The sequence below is a fragment of the Silene latifolia genome, chromosome 3 (genome assembly GCF_048544455.1).
Source record: "Silene latifolia isolate original U9 population chromosome 3, ASM4854445v1, whole genome shotgun sequence".
NCBI classification, from domain to species: domain Eukaryota; kingdom Viridiplantae; phylum Streptophyta; class Magnoliopsida; order Caryophyllales; family Caryophyllaceae; genus Silene; species Silene latifolia.
This window is the reverse complement of record NC_133528.1, coordinates 4,578,962-4,594,774: the sequence shown is the minus strand read 5'-3', so window position 1 is coordinate 4,594,774 and position 15,813 is coordinate 4,578,962. Positions and strand designations below refer to the sequence as shown.

The window sequence follows — 15,813 nt, the reverse complement described above, 5'->3', positions numbered from 1 at the left end:
TTGGATGTACAATGCTCATTGTACATCCAGTTGTATAGTCTTGGAACTGCTATTTCATGATTAACTAGTATTGGTGCCCGGCTTCGCCCGGGCTACCTTTACTTACCATTACATTTTCTTTCATTAAATAAAATTACTTAAAGTTGCATAACTTATAAATTTATCATTAATATATTTTTTATAACCTATCCTAAAATTACGATGAAATAAATTTTGAGACAAATTCACTACTCCCGGTATTACTATTTTACTCTTATTAATGAAACAATAGTAATAACATTTCACTACTTGCTCGTAATCATTTTTACTTTCACTACTCCCGTCGTAATTATTGTTATTGTCACTACTGCCGCATTTGACAATTTCACTACTCCCGCCGTAATTATTGTTACTTTCACTATCACCGCATTAATATTGATTATTTCACTACTCCCGTTGTTGTTTCTACCACTCTCGCTAATCTCGTTGATAATATTGTTACTTTTACTATTCCAATGAGTGGTTCTTTTCTTTACTAACGAAATTACTTTTACTACTTAGGCATGCAAGTTTAAGAGGATTATATATTTATATAAATATATTATATATATACATTAAATCAAATCGAAAGACTTATGCAATATTATATATTATGGAATCTAACTTGCATTATTTATAACCTACTTATTACATTTTTGTATGTTAAATAATTAACATCTTTATATATCTAATAAACTATAATAAAGTTTAATAAAATTGCATAGATTTTAAATTTAATTTATAATTTTATGATGATAATAATTAATACCATAAGTGTCCATGTTTATACTAATTAATTATTTTATTTTAAGGAAATTGACATTCTTTTAGTCTTCTATAAATTATAGGAAAATTACCAGGCATTTTCTTTCTTTTAGTCTCCTAGAAATTGTCTATCTTAATTAATTATTTTATTGTAAGGAAATTTACCATCTTAACTAATTATTTTATTTTAAGGAAATTGACCATCTTAACTAATTATTGTATGTTTAGGAAAATTATCAAACTTATATATAATTTAATTTTAACCCAAACTATATAATATTTGCATTGAGATCCCTTAATCGGGTCCATCACACGGTGCTAGTGATTTAAAACTATATAGTATAATTAATTTGTATAATTTTCTTTAATTACATGGAAGTCCCTTGGTTTCTGGATTTAATATATAGTATTGATACGATTTAGACTTTGATTTTTCAAATCAAAATATAACGATGAGAAGGTAAAAAGAAAAAGATTAGCTAATTTATATTTTATAAGTATAATACACTAAAAAAAGTAAAAACTCTATATATACCGTGTATATATTGCACGGGAGCTAAACTAGTTAATTTACTAAAATGGAATAGGACAGCAAATGACCTGGACGGAGGGAGTATATTGACTAATACTACACAAATAATTATAAGTTATAGGTCGTCTTTATTTTCGCAGTACATTATGTATCATCTTTTTGCAAACATTTTATAATTTTGTTATTTCCACATCATTCTTTCGGGTAAAATGTTATATAATAAACTTGTTAACAAAAGTTTTGATTTGGGTTTAAATAAAGAAGTAAATAATTGGTGAAAATAGGAAAGGATCAAGGAGGATAATCTTTTGATTGATTTCTGGTCTCGGGCGTGTGGCTGGTGTGTGTGAGGGTGTGTCGATGGGTAGTAGAACTGAGGCGGGTTGTGTCGTTTTTGAGCACGGCTGCTTTGGCGCACGCAAATGGCGGGTTTGGGTTGCGCCAAGGAGTAGGGATCAACAGGTAAAAATATGTTATGGTTGTTGTTTTATTATTTTATATAGATATAGATAGATTGACTAATACTAGACAAATAATTATAAGTTATAGTGTCTTTATTTTCGTAGTACATTATCTATCATCTTTTTGCAACATATTTTATAATTTTGTGGTTTCCAGGGAAATATAGCAAATCACCTCCATAAGTTTGATAGCATGTACAATTAAGTCCCTTGACTTATAAATGTAGCAAATAAACCACATAAGTTTATCTTAATGTGCAATTTACCACATATCTTATTTTTAGTAATGAAATTAATGAAATTTATTACTCCCTTCGCTTTTTTTATATATGACGTTTTGCATTTACGAGGTAAGCCTTTGACTTTAATATTTACAAAAATATATTTGTTCAAAAAATATAAAAATGGTACTATTAAATTCCTTACGAAAAACTCTTTCATATGAGTATACATATCATAATATTTAGTCTTATATTTTAAGAGATATTGAAGAGAGAAGGGAGTGTCTCGAAATGTGAGCAAGTCATATATAAAAAAATAGAGGGAGTAAATTAAATATATTTACTACGAGTATTATTAAAAGTCAAAAATATTTATCAAATATTAATCCTAAAATTCCTACCTATTAGTAAGCATGTTTAAATTTTTTATTTTTTATTTTAGTGAAAAAATATTCATAATATGAGAATTTTTATTTTTTAGTGAAGTTACAATGAAAAGTTACATATCACAAATTTTTTTGATCTTAAATTTGGTTCACATTTTTTGTTGAATATGTAAATATTATATTTAATTTTTAATAGATATATTTAAAATGATTTTTATAATAGAAAATAATACGTTTTAGTTAAAAAAAATGGTAGAAAAATTGATTTGGGCTTAATTGCACATAGTACAAAAGTTATGGGGTAATTTGTACATCGCCGGTTATTTCCACATCATTCTTTCCGGTAAAATGTTACAGTACATAAACAGATAAACTTGTTAACAAAAGTTTTGATTTGGGTTTTTAAATAAAGAAGTAAATAATTGGTGAAAATAGGAAAGGATCAAGGAGGATAATCTTTTGATTGATTTCTGGTCTCGGGCGTGTGGCTGGTGTGTGTGAGGGTGTGTCGATGGGTAGTAGAACTGAGGCGGGTTGTGTCGTTTTTTAGCGCGGCTGCTTTGGCGCACACAAATGGTGGGTTTGGGTTGTGCCAAGGAGTAGAGACCAACAGGTAAAACTCAGGTAATATATAGTCGAACACAATTATTAGTCTTCCTGCCATAATTGTCTTAGTTTGCCTTGGTTATATATAATCCAATACAGTACACCTCCTTCTCACAAACCGTGTTTCTATCAAGGTAATATCATTTCCATCATAAACAAAATAATGTCAGGAGCGGAACGAAAGGAGGATGAAGCTTCAAGATGCGAAATAGAAGAGGTGGCGTTGGTTGTACCCGAGACAGACGACCAAAACATGCCAGTACTCACCTTCAGGGCATGGTCACTAGGACTCGTCTCCTGCGTTCTCCTAATCTTTCTCAACACATTCTTCATTTTCAGAACGCAACCACTCACAATCTCCCCCATCCTTATGCAAATTGCTGTCTTACCCATTGGTCGCTTCATGGCACGTGTCCTCCCAACCCGCACTTTCTCCCCCTTTGGACCCCGCTTCAAGTTCACCCTCAATCCGGGTCCCTTTAACATTAAGGAGCACGTCATCATCACTATATTCGCTAATTGCGGAGTGTCTTATGGTGGTGGTGACGCGTACTCCATCGGTGCTATTGTTGTCATGAAGGCTTATTATAAGCAGACCCTTTCTTTTATCTGCGCCTTGGTCATCGTCCTCACCACACAGGTATCTATCTATCTATCTATCGATATCTACTCGTTTTCTTTCTTTATCTATTGTATTGAAATTACCACTGTGTACAGGTAGTAGGATATGGATGGGCAGGAATGTTAAGGAGGTATCTGGTAGACCCGGTTCAGATGTGGTGGCCGTCAAATCTCGCTCAAGTCTCCTTTTTCAGGTCACTCTACAAGATACAAATATAACCAAACGTGATTTTTCTACGTGGTATTCCTGTGTTTTTTCGAATTCTACGTGGTACTCCTTCGTTTTTGAAAACATCAGTGGTACCCTTAAAGTTAGTGAAATTTTCCTAAAATACCCAAACTACTAAAAATTACGTTTTTAATCATTTAAATTTTGTAATGAAAATATGTTTACGATTGAGTAAACAAGGTTTATCTTAATAGTAAGACAAATTATTGTCGAAAAATCAATCAAAAATGTATAAATTAAACATCTAAAAGAGACGAATTAGAGAAGTTTGGGTATTTTAAGATGTTTTCATTAATTTTAGAGGTACCCTGATATTTTTGAAAAGCGAAGGGGTACCACGTAGAATTCGAAAAAACACAGGGATACCACGTAGAAAAATCCTTTAAAAAATTTGTCAGCTTTGTCTGAATCCGAAACTGGATATTATACTGCAGGGCACTCCACGAAAGAGAAACCGACTCAAAGGGACTAACACGGATACAATTCTTCCTTATCTTCCTAGGAGCGAGCTTTGCTTATTATGCGCTACCAGGTTATCTATTCCCCATCTTAACATTTTTCTCCTGGGTATGCTGGGCTTGGCCGCGCAGCATCACCGCTCAACAAATTGGATCAGGCTACCATGGTCTAGGTGTAGGTGCATTCACCTTAGATTGGGCAGGCATCTCCGCTTACCATGGTAGTCCCCTGGTCACCCCGTGGACTTCCATCGTCAATGTTGGGATTGGTTTTATCATGTTCGTCTACATTATTATCCCGGTGTGTTACTGGAAGTTTGGCATTTTTGATTCCAAGAAATTCCCTATATTCTCAAACCAGCTCTTTCGCTCCAACGGCCTTAAATATGATACCACCCAGATTCTAACCCCCCATCGAGACCTCAACGTTGCAGCTTATAATAATTACGGCAAACTTTATCTTAGTCCTCTTTTCGCTCTCTCCATTGGCTCTGGATTTGCTCGATTCACTGCCACTCTCACCCATGTCGCCTTATTCCACGGAAGGTATGTCCTGGATTTCAATCAATCAAATAGGAACATACATCAGATGTATTACCTCAGACCTCGTTAGTATTTGAGCTTATGTGTATATTTTGAGTTATAGTAAAACTCAAATTTAACTGAGCTTATATGTAATGTTTTTGAGTTATAGTAAAACTCAGAAACTTAAAATAAAACTCAAAAACTTTATTGTAATGCTCAAAAACTAAGCAATTGGTGGTAATACATCGGATGTATAATCCACTTACTGCAGTTAAGCGCATAACATTTTCGTTGAGTTTTTTTGTGATGTTCAGTGATATCTGGAAGCAAAGCCGGTCAGCAGTCCAAAACATGAAGCAAGATATTCATGCAAAGCTGATGACCAAATACAAACAAGTTCCGGAATATTGGTTCCTTATACTATTAATTCCAAGTGTTTTGTTGTCCCTCTTAATGTCCTTCATTTGGAAGGACCAGGTTCAAGTACCTTGGTGGGCTTTGCTACTTGCATTCGCTTTGGCGTGGGTAGTCACTCTTCCTATCGGCGTTATTCAAGCAACTACTAACCAGGTACATAGTACTCCCTCCGTCCCAGTCAATTGTTTACATTTGCTTTGACGAATATCTTCACTTGTTGACGTTTGTTTGGGTGTGAATGCAGCAACCTGGTTACGATATTATAGCACAGTTCATATTCGGATATATCTACCCGGGAAAACCTATAGCCAATCTGTTGTTCAAGATATACGGGCGTATCAGTACCGTCCACGCCCTCTCGTTTTTATCTGATCTTAAACTTGGGCATTATATGAAGATACCACCCAGGAGCTTGTACACAGCTCAGGTATTTTTCTTTCAAAACCGTTGTTAGAGTAGTTAATTGGCGTAGTGTCAGTAAATAAATACGGGTTTGTAGCTCCAAGTTAGCGAGCCTTAATCCCCTATATACTAAAAGAATAGTAAAAGTTTCAAGTTTTCCCGCCTAAATCACATTTCCTATTTAAAATTTCTCTCTAAGATTTTTGTAATAAAAAATTCGTTCTTTGTATACTAAATCATAACTAAAAGATATGCTAATAAAAAATTTATAAACAATTTCATTAATTTTGTTTAAAAATATATAATACTATATATTTCATGAATTTTTTTGATTGGTTGTATAGTTCAATTTTTTTTTCTTAAAATAATTCTATAAATACCGCGCATTTTTTGCAGCTTGTCGGAACACTGGTAGCTGGGATCGTCAACCTTGCAGTAGCATGGTGGATGTTAGCCACGGTAGATAACATATGCGACGTGGAATCTCTCGATCCCAACAGTCCATGGACATGCCCTAAATTCCGAGTTACCTTTGATGCATCTGTGATTTGGGGCTTGATTGGACCGCAGAGGCTGTTTGGGCCAGGAGGGCTGTACAGGAACTTGGTGTGGCTATTCCTAATTGGAGCGTTCTTACCCGTGCCCGTCTGGTTGCTCCATAAGATATTTCCGAAAAATAAATGGATTCCTCTGATTAATATTCCGGTCATATCATATGGTTTTGCAGGAATGCCACCCGCGACACCTACCAATATAGCCAGTTGGTTGGTGACGGGTATGATTTTCAATTTTTTCGTATTCAAGTACAGGAAAGAATGGTGGAAGAAATACAATTATGTCCTGTCTGCAGCTTTGGATGCCGGAACTGCTTTTATGGCTGTTTTGATTTTCTTCGGGTTACAAAATAATAACAAAAATCTGAAATGGTGGGGAACTGAGATCGATCATTGCCCCTTGGCGTCTTGTCCTACCGCTCCTGGCATTGTGGTTTCCGGCTGCCCTGTTCATTATTAATCCTAATTATGCCATCAAATTATACGTAGCCGCGTAGGTGGTCGCTTTGTCATGTAGATTAGTCCTTTCTATTCATATTTCACTATTATAGTGTGTTCGGTTATTTAGTCACATTTGGGACGTCGTTTATGCTTCGTTCTGAGTTGATTTAATCGTGTCAGTCGGATCATTTTACTGTCCAATGAAAGCCGATTTTAAAAATACAGTCCTCGCCGCTTGTTCTGGTGAAATTCGCAACATTAACTTGGAGCGACTTAATCGATAAAAGAAACTTGGATTTTAAATCATGAAATACAACCGCGAGAAGAGGCTAATATAGATCCAGAGAACATAATATTGGATAATCCGTAACATTGATGAACAAAATCAAAACGACAGACACTATTTAATTTTATTGAAGCGATGAAGCAAACAAGCAAGATTCGGCTAGATAGTAGAAATGAGACTAAATCTTTCGCTTTTTGAGGAAGACGGTCGTCAGCACAGCTTGGGTCTCCATAGATGCCTTCAGTATAGCTACACCCTGTGCAGAAAAATTGCATCTATCAGTCGAGATTATACTATTAAAAGAACAGCAAATTAAAATGTAGGAGCGAAAATAATAAAAGAACCTCTTTGAGAGTAACTTGAACTTCTTTCTCGACAAGGCAACCGATATCCTTGACATGAAACTGGTTCATGAGAGTAATCCCTGATATTGTCGACATGGGCTTGACATCAAGATTATCCATCACCATATACGTCACCACCCCTTTGACAAATCCGTTACTTTTGCTGCTTGAACTTGCCACATCAGTGGACTCTTTCGCGGTCACATAGACCATCTCCCGTGACGTTTTGTTATGACACTTCGGACATTCTACGCTAGGGTCATCAGTCACATAGTACTGGTGTCGGTCTGAGGCTGAACTGTACGTGCGACACATACTATTGCAGTGGTAAAAGCGATTGCCAGCAGCGGCCTGGGAATTAGTCAACGACAACAGAGGAACATCGACTTGAGCCGATGACTTGAGGACCGTATTTTTGGAGAGGTTTGGTTCAAAGTAGTCAGAGTTAAGGGATTGGATGCTTTTATAGAGGGTTCCAAGGCAGCCAACCATGTCTGGTATCGTAATCAAGTTCACGACAGTACCAACCGGCAAAGACATGAAATGGAACAGAAAATCCACGAAGTCTTTACCGGCTTCAGCAAATAAAACTTTGTTAGTCGTGGTGTCGACTAACAGCTTCAATTGTACTTGAGGTTTTGCCATGGTCTGATTATATCTACTGATTACACAAATGTGATGAGTCTTTTTATACAGATGAAAGCCCTTTAATATAATTAAATTTTTCAGTTCAGAATGCTAGAACATGGAAAGACAGTCATTGAAGACGGTCAGTCGAAGAGTTGCAAATTTATGTTCTTCAAGACTTTTGAATACCAAAATTGTAATTAACAGCGGTTAAATTTTTAAAACGCTAAACGTCTCAAAGAAATTGCTGTCTACGATAAGTGGGGAGATTAGATATCAGAATATAATTCCTGAGAAGATGTCAGCGAAAGTGTTCCTCTTGATACCATTTCCTGCACTAAATCGACTCAGTTGTAACAGTAGTAGGGTATAACTTGCAACAGTCGGGACTCGGGATAGTAGTACTCTGCTAGTGTTACAACTTAGTATTCATGCTTTAAGTTTGATCAAACCAAACAGATTATGCATCTGATTTCTTAGAATTTAATTCATTCTCGGTAATCATAGTTGTTAACAGCGCTCTTTATATACGCAGCTGTACTGTTAACAGTTGATGACATGGAGCTAGCGATGTCAGTAAATTGATTTAGTATCTAATTTCAGATTGATCAAAATCCGACCATGAAAGTTCCGATAGAATCTTCGTTTCAGATTGACAGTGCAAAAGTACTAAGTTTCCATACAACCAGAATGCCAACATTACATAGAACTTATACATGCATTTCAAATTAGAAAGCTTAGCATTCATTAACAGTGCAAAAGTACTAAAGTTTCCATACAACCAGAAAAACATAAATATAACACTAAAACATAACATTCGGAATTCTTCGGGTTCACTTCATTTTTCCTTGGCTTTCGACAATCATCCCTATAAACGCGAAAACTAGTACCAAGTAAAGCGCTTTCCTGACGGTAGTGGACGGGTAAATCCTCGAACTCGAACCTCCACCAGTCTTCTTTCCAAGAAATACATTAGTCAGTACTTCATTACTCTCAAATGACGCTTTTAGTATCGCCAACGCCTACACAAAAAAAATTGAAAACCATAAGAACATCCTACATAATAACGCGTTTTCAATGGGGGTTCATGGGATTCAATTGAAAATTAACGAGTACCTCTTGAGAACCAACTTGAACAATTTTTTCCTCCAAAAACCCGATACGAGTAACATAAGGTTTGATAAGAGACATAGACATGGGTTTGACATCTAAATTATCCATTATCATATAAACAACACCATCTGTCACAGTTCCAACAGGAGTTGGGCTTGGGCTCGGGTTTAGCACAGAATTATCGACTTCGCTCGACTCGAGGTTCGGATAATTGGGAGATTTGATGGATTTGAATAGAGTGCTGATAGGATTCACCATGCCTTTTGCATGCAGAATGTTTGTGACAGTTGACAGTGGTAAAGACATTATTTGTGAGATGAATTCTACACATTCTTGTCCTGCTTCTGCAAATATTACTTTGTTTGTATTTTTGTTTACCATTAATTTCATACTTACCTTCTTCTCATTTGTTGTACAAGACATTGTGAGAAGAGGGGGAGTAATATTTTTAGAAGAGATGTGATTTTTAGTTCCAAGTTGTGGACTTATATAGAGTAAATCGTAAATTATAGAATAAGACGGTTTTACACAGTAAAACGAAAAACTATTTATGTTCATTTAGTGTTAGTGCTAATAAATAAGTTGTCTTGTCAGACAGAGCGGAGTTTAGTGGTTACAACTTGTGAAATTCTCAAGGGACTCAAGGTTCAAGCTTTCCAAAAACAATATTGTGAAGTATTTATGGCCCGAGGCTCTGTCTTCTAGACTTTGAGCTTGTCACCCTCGGATGGTTTACCTGTTACACGTGGTTTACAGGCTATCGCGTATACCCGAAAGATTACCCAGTGCGCACTGAAGGTAACGGTTACGATTCTCATGTCACCAAAAGAAAATAAGTTGTCTTTTTACATCGGGAAACATAATAAGACCATTTCATCGTGTCAGACCGTTTTACGCAATAATTACTAATTAAATTGAGACTCTAAAAAGTTGGTGTATTTGTTGGGAAGAGCATTCCATAGGGAATGAACAAGGATTTGAAAAGGCATTCCAAAGTGGCCTTTATTAATGCTCTTTTACTCTTTACAAGGAGTACATCTTCTGTGTTTTAACTTTAAACAGTAAATCAAACAGTGTTGCATGTCTCGAAATGAGGTAGGGGAGTTGGGAGTATGTTTAAGTAGCACAATAAATTTAACTCAAAAAAAAAAAAAAAAAAAAAAAAAAGTAGCACAATAAATTGTTTGTGCTGTCTATTGTGAATTGTGATTAGACAGTAATTTCACTTGGGCAAGTAAAATCAAGTAAGAGATCAAGAGGCAGTCAGGCAGTTGAGTGTGAATGATATCAGACTCAAGTCATTACAATGTGAATTCACCTAAACTAGTTTTAAACCCGTGCAAAAATGCACGGGTTTGCTATCGAAAAATTAGAAAAGAAAAATATAAATAACATGTATATATAAGTCTGTATCATAAACGGTATTTAGGTAAAACTTGTTTAAAAGTTTTTCCAATAAAGAGCCTATAATGTCTTATCCTAACCATTTAAATATATACGTGAATATGTAATTTATATATTTTGTATATTTTTTAAAAGTAAATAAATTTAAAACTTTAATAAAAAAATCCCGATTAAGTCGGTGAAAATTTCTTCATATATTAAATTAACTGAACGGAATAGTTACTCTTTTCGTATGCAAATTGATATTCATAATTAAACGAATCCAGAGAAATTTGATTAGGTTTTGAAAAATGAGAAAATGGATAGGATAATGAGAAAATAGATTGACAAAAACTGAGAGGGGTAAAACTAAAAAATACGTATATAAAGGAGTAAAATGCGTATATAAAATAACAAAGATCTACTTTAATTACGTAAACTTGTATATATATCATTCAGGAAGCACGAACACTTCTAGCGTGTAGCTCGTCCATGTCCAACACCAACATTTGTACGACGCTTGAAAATTATGTGTTGGACACTTTTCAAACTGTGTCCAATTATTTATTTATGTTTTTAAAAATTTGGACATTTTTTAGACACTCGAAGATCATTTCAACTCAGCTATAATACAAATAACTTATTATATAATTTAAACATTTTTCATGATAAAACCATGCTTATCTTTTGCATACATGAGCTATATTATGTATATGTCGGAAAATATGGATTATTATAATTTAACCATCATGTTTTAATTAATTAGCACATACTACATAATTTGAATTTTTATATAAAATTTAACTCTGTATAAAATACTTTACAAATTTAAGATCATACTTTTAACTATAAATAAAATATAAGGAGTATAATTTTATTAAGTTTTAAATACATGTCTCATGTCATATATTTTATGGGACGTTGTGTCGCGAGTTCTTTTTTATCCATATCTGTATAAATTTCGGTGTTACCTATGAAGAATGTCATACACAAATGGGTTGACATTTGTGCCCATTAACTCATTAAGATCCAAAATTAATGCAAATAAAAGGTCACAAATTCTCATTCTAGACGAACACTATTCGTCTATAGGTTTTTTCACAAATGAAAGTGGATAGTGCAAGTGGGTGGGAAATGAATACCCCCACTTGTCCCCGCACTTTAATTTTGTGAGAGTCTCACTGTCCGTCTATAGTTATAGACGGATAATAGTCGTCTATAATGAAACGGATTGATAAAGGGTTGATCTTAAATCCCAAATTTCCGATTAACAAACACCAAATTTGCTGTTACTTTACCTCATTCTTTTTCTCTTGTAAGTTGTAAATACTCCCTTCAATTTTGCTTTAAAAAACTTATCTCTCTTATGAAGATTTATTTCACAAAAAAAAAAAAATATTAAGATTTATGCAACAATGAATGAGTTAACTTAGCTCCTTTTAAATAGGTGTCAAAGAAAAACCTTTTTTTTTTTTTTTTAATATCTTTACTTTTTTTGTGAAAATATATTAGGGTTTTAGTTATAGTGGCTAATTTTAAATTTTCAAACATAATAATTTTTTTTATAATGTATTCTTAGATTTATGAGATGAATTATTCTCCATTGCATATTATTTTTCTTAATTTTATCCCTTTTAATTTTGTTATGCCTTTTAACTTAATTTAATGTCTTTAATTTTTTTTTTGTCTTCAATGTTATTCTTTAATTTTATGTCTAAAATATTTTTAAAATCTTTTAAAGATAGGACAGATATGACAAAGCATCTGCCATTTTACTATTAACAATTTAACATTGTACTTTGAGTAATTTTTATAGGCTATTAATTTTTGTTATTTTACTAGTTGTTCCTCCGCGCGCGATGCGCGCGGAGTTCCAAAGCCCATGTCCATCTCCTTTCAAACATTCAAGCTTGTGTATAATTCGAAGAAGATTGTTGTATAATATTTTTTTAAACAACAATTGTCTTGAGAATAATCTGTAAGGTAATATAGAGTTCACACTTATATATATATATATATATATATATATATATATATATATATATATAGTCACTTTGGAATTTGGAATATTTAAGAGGACTCGTAAGATGTGCATAGAGAGGGATATAGATCTCTTAATGGCTGCAGTCTGCGACCTGTGTATAATAAACATAAATGCATAACACGAATAGAGGCTCGAGGGAATAATTTCTTTACAATTGTCCTTGTAAGTAACACGAATATGTCTTACTCGACATTAAGGGTAACACAGGATTCCTTGAGGATTTCAAAGCCAACAACAATCACACAAAAGCAAGCATTCAGTAAGTCGATAGAACTTGTTGTCGTCGTCGTTGTTTATAATGGTTTATCATGGAAATTTGTTAAATGGGGTAGTATGTTGTTGAAACAATGTCTTGCAAAATTTTATGCAAGCTATCCATCCAAAAATACATCATACGACAACTTACAGTAGTTGATCTATTCTAGACTTCTAGGCAGTTACTAAGAATTTAAGATGAGAACATTGATTTTACAAGTCAGTTGATCATTAAATCTGAAATTTTCAAGTACTGCTCGCGAGTGGCGGCGACTAACTGAGGCAATTGGAGAAAGGAGGTTATTAATCATTTTAGCTGGAATTGGTTCATTTCAAGGCATCCAATCCTAGGTTACTTCTCTTGCTCATTCATTTAGAATAACAAATTGTGGTACATGAATCTCTACAAAAACTTACCTAAAAGCCTACTTAAGTTGATATACATTTCATGCAAAGCTTATGGATGTTTAACTCACGGAGGTAGCCAACCCGACACTGTTTGAGACCAAGGAAACCTAATAATCCAAGTAACGGGTTGACTACCTCCACTGGTAAAACAAACCACAATTATTATCCCAAGTTCCTAATGATGATTACGATAGAGCTAAAGACGGGAAAAAATATTGACAGAAAAATGAAAGATAGAACAGTAAAACCTCGAGTAATGTCATTGTATCTGAGACAGAGAACCACGTGTCCACTTAGATACCAAATAAGCATAAGAACAAACAAGCCGCTTCTTGAATCCCCTGAGATCTAATGTCACATTCTGGTTGTCCAAGTATATCCTTATAGTCTACTCCCATCCCTTCGATTTACTGACATTAAGGTCGGTTAACACATGGTCTTCCATGTCATAGTCCTTATATAATGAGCTCTCCCTTGGAAGTATTTTATAGCCAATGTACTTGAGACCAAACTGCACAACCGGTTCTCCATAATAAGCTTCAGCAGCCAATCAGATCCAAGAGGTACCACTTGGATGAACACATGCCCCAGTTTGAGAAAAAGAAAATGTGTCATAGTTTCACCCATGCACACCAATCGTCACATCACTTCTTTTAAGTGCCCCTATACATCTTCGCTTATGGTTTCACAACTTTGGCCCTACTGATAAGTATAATAACAACTACACAAGCAAAAGAAAAAAACCCGATAAACTGACTAAACTACCCATTCATGTACAAGCCAAAAATACTCAAATATCATAAATCATATTACAAAGGGGTTAATGTATCACAACTTTCTTAAATGAAAAATATGAAGCCAATGGCCAAGCCATGATATGGCAAGTAGAATATAATGGTTACAAGTCAGGAAATATGCATTCAAACGTAAGCCTACATTTGAGTAAAGCTTATGTAACCAAAAAAAAAACTTTTGAGTAAAGCTTGGTGAGCTTGTACTCAAAATTCCCAGGACCAGGACCATCAAGAAGCACTTTCTCAAACATTCAGTTACTTAAACGCCAGCCTACATTAGGAAACTTTGAGTACTCAAAATGTATAGTTACTAAACGAACCTGAATGACATAAAGTAATCAGAAATTTAGGTGTAATTCGAGGTCTAATCCAAACCCCCAATTTGGAAAACCCTATTAATGAATGTCTGTTATTATAACAAAATAAGCATAATAGACCGAAATCAGAAGCAAATCAAATTGACCAACTCAAAAAAAGTTCAAGCTAACTTTCAACAGAATGATTCACTATCTATGTAATCCCAAATTAATCAAGTCATAAAAAGCTAGAATCAACCTTGAACAGATCACTAAGCTTTCGATTTTAAGGCCAGAGTGAATAACTTAATTAAATAAACAAGGGTACGTTTAATTTTAATCTACAAAAGGCATAATTAGCTATAATTAACCTTTACAAAAGGACCAATTAGTATCCCAACTTGAGGGTGCGTGGTTCCCAACTTTAATGGGTATCAGATGGAGCAACCTAATCAAATAAATCAGTGCATGTCTAAGGAAAGTCAGAGGAACAACACACCTTCCGATCAGTGCCACCACGAGGATCACAAAAAACAGGGCCAAGCCAACCAACCTATACAAAGCACAAGTTAACATCGACGTCTGAATGAGAAACGACTTGCGAAACTAAAAATCACAATCTTGAAAGCACCAACCAATAAAGCCAAACTGTACATCAATAAGAACAAACAGAACATGGCTAAGATAGACCGACAAGAAAACTTGCATCTTAATTAGCTAAAAAAGGACCCAGCAAGTGTTGCATATTAATAAGCTCATTAAGAACCCAAAAAGGGAGGGCACATGATTCTTGACATTAATAGCGGTCAAAGGGAGTAACGTAACTAAATAAACAAGGGCACGTTTAAGATAGTTTGAGGAAAACCGTACATCCTAACCACCCTAAATATCATACATCTTTGTTTATAGCTCAGATACGGAGTTCAACTCTGTTTTCATTCTAGTTCAATACCAAATTAGACCACACAGATTAAAAAATAAACACCCAGAAACTTGGCATGAAACCGTCAAAAGTTCGAGTTAGTATAACAAAATAAGCATAAACAGACTGAAATTGGAAGTGGGAACATTCGGATAAAAAAATTATTAGCAAACAAAAGAAATTAAATTGTAAACTGAAATGGAACGAAGAGAATGAAACTGACCCGTAATCACCAACTCTTCACTGTCACTAACCACTTCCAGCCACTGTGGGTGTTGTCACCTGTAACAACGACCCCCGATATCTACCCACTGCCACCAATCAATAACGATGAGCACATTAAAAATAAGAACTAAAAAAAAAACTAAGAACCCAAAACACCCAAATCAATGCAAGAAAGAGAGAAAATGAAGGGTAAACAAATGGAAAAAGAGGAAAGAAGAAAGGGTAAATGAAGGCGTAAAACTGAAATTGAAAGTGTGAACATTCGGTAAAAAAATGATTAGGAAACAAAAGAAATTAAAGTGTAAACTGAAATCAAACGAGGAGAATGAAACTGACCCGCAATCACCAACTCTCCACTGTTACTAACTACTTTCAGCCACCGCGAATGTCGTCACCTTAAACCACGACCCCCGATACCTACTGTGACCAATCAATAACGATGATCGCATAAAAATAAGAACCCAAAAAAATAAGAACCAA

At 34.5% G+C, this 15,813-nt stretch overlaps 3 protein-coding genes across 4 annotated transcripts; 1 reads left to right on the top strand and 2 right to left on the bottom strand.

The window, feature by feature from the left end:
* The first annotated feature begins 2,935 nt into the window (after positions 1 to 2,935).
* LOC141645834 (oligopeptide transporter 3-like) lies at positions 2,936 to 6,922 on the top strand. Of its 2 annotated transcripts, none has more exons than XM_074454018.1 (7): positions 2,936 to 3,007; positions 3,124 to 3,629; positions 3,707 to 3,804; positions 4,274 to 4,843; positions 5,137 to 5,392; positions 5,484 to 5,666; positions 6,038 to 6,746. In XM_074454018.1, exons 2-7 carry the CDS (start codon positions 3,153 to 3,155, stop codon positions 6,653 to 6,655), a joined length of 2,202 nt encoding a protein of 733 aa, XP_074310119.1. In that variant the 5' UTR covers positions 2,936 to 3,007; positions 3,124 to 3,152; the 3' UTR covers positions 6,656 to 6,746. The 2 variants fall into 2 exon arrangements, 1 of the variants encoding a protein (XP_074310119.1); XR_012545181.1 differs by lacking the exon at positions 2,936 to 3,007 and adding an exon at positions 6,862 to 6,922 and having other exon boundaries at positions 3,049 to 3,629; positions 6,038 to 6,776.
* A 178-nt stretch (positions 6,923 to 7,100) lies between these two features.
* Positions 7,101 to 7,911, bottom strand: LOC141646534 (uncharacterized). The gene is made up of 2 exons (XM_074454406.1): positions 7,267 to 7,911; positions 7,101 to 7,178 (listed from the first exon to the last, which is right to left on the bottom strand). Exons 1-2 carry the CDS (start codon positions 7,909 to 7,911, stop codon positions 7,101 to 7,103), a joined length of 723 nt encoding a protein of 240 aa, XP_074310507.1.
* Positions 7,912 to 8,545: 634 nt separating this feature from the next.
* LOC141646861 (uncharacterized) lies at positions 8,546 to 9,457 on the bottom strand. Its single transcript, XM_074454840.1, has 2 exons — positions 9,010 to 9,457; positions 8,546 to 8,915 (listed from the first exon to the last, which is right to left on the bottom strand). Exons 1-2 carry the CDS (start codon positions 9,427 to 9,429, stop codon positions 8,727 to 8,729), a joined length of 609 nt encoding a protein of 202 aa, XP_074310941.1. The 5' UTR covers positions 9,430 to 9,457; the 3' UTR covers positions 8,546 to 8,726.
* Positions 9,458 to 15,813: the final 6,356 nt, after the last annotated feature.

What these genes read in the sequence shown, in the direction of transcription:
- LOC141645834 (XM_074454018.1), top strand. Translation starts at nt 3,153, where the DNA reads ATGTCAGGAGCGGAACGAAAGGAGGATGAAGCTTCAAGATGCGAAATA. An exon ending in TCATCGTCCTCACCACACAG is followed by an intron (nt 3,630 to 3,706) that starts GTATCTATCTAT and finishes CACTGTGTACAG; the next exon opens with GTAGTAGGATATGGATGGGC. An exon ending in TTCAAGCAACTACTAACCAG is followed by an intron (nt 5,393 to 5,483) that starts GTACATAGTACT and finishes GTGTGAATGCAG; the next exon opens with CAACCTGGTTACGATATTAT.
- LOC141646534 (XM_074454406.1), bottom strand. Translation starts at nt 7,911, where the DNA reads ATGGCAAAACCTCAAGTACAATTGAAGCTGTTAGTCGACACCACGACT. An exon ending in TTCAAGTTACTCTCAAAGAG is followed by an intron (nt 7,179 to 7,266) that starts GTTCTTTTATTA and finishes TTTTCTGCACAG; the next exon opens with GGTGTAGCTATACTGAAGGC.
- LOC141646861 (XM_074454840.1), bottom strand. Translation starts at nt 9,429, where the DNA reads ATGTCTTGTACAACAAATGAGAAGAAGGTAAGTATGAAATTAATGGTA. An exon ending in TTCAAGTTGGTTCTCAAGAG is followed by an intron (nt 8,916 to 9,009) that starts GTACTCGTTAAT and finishes TTTTTTGTGTAG; the next exon opens with GCGTTGGCGATACTAAAAGC.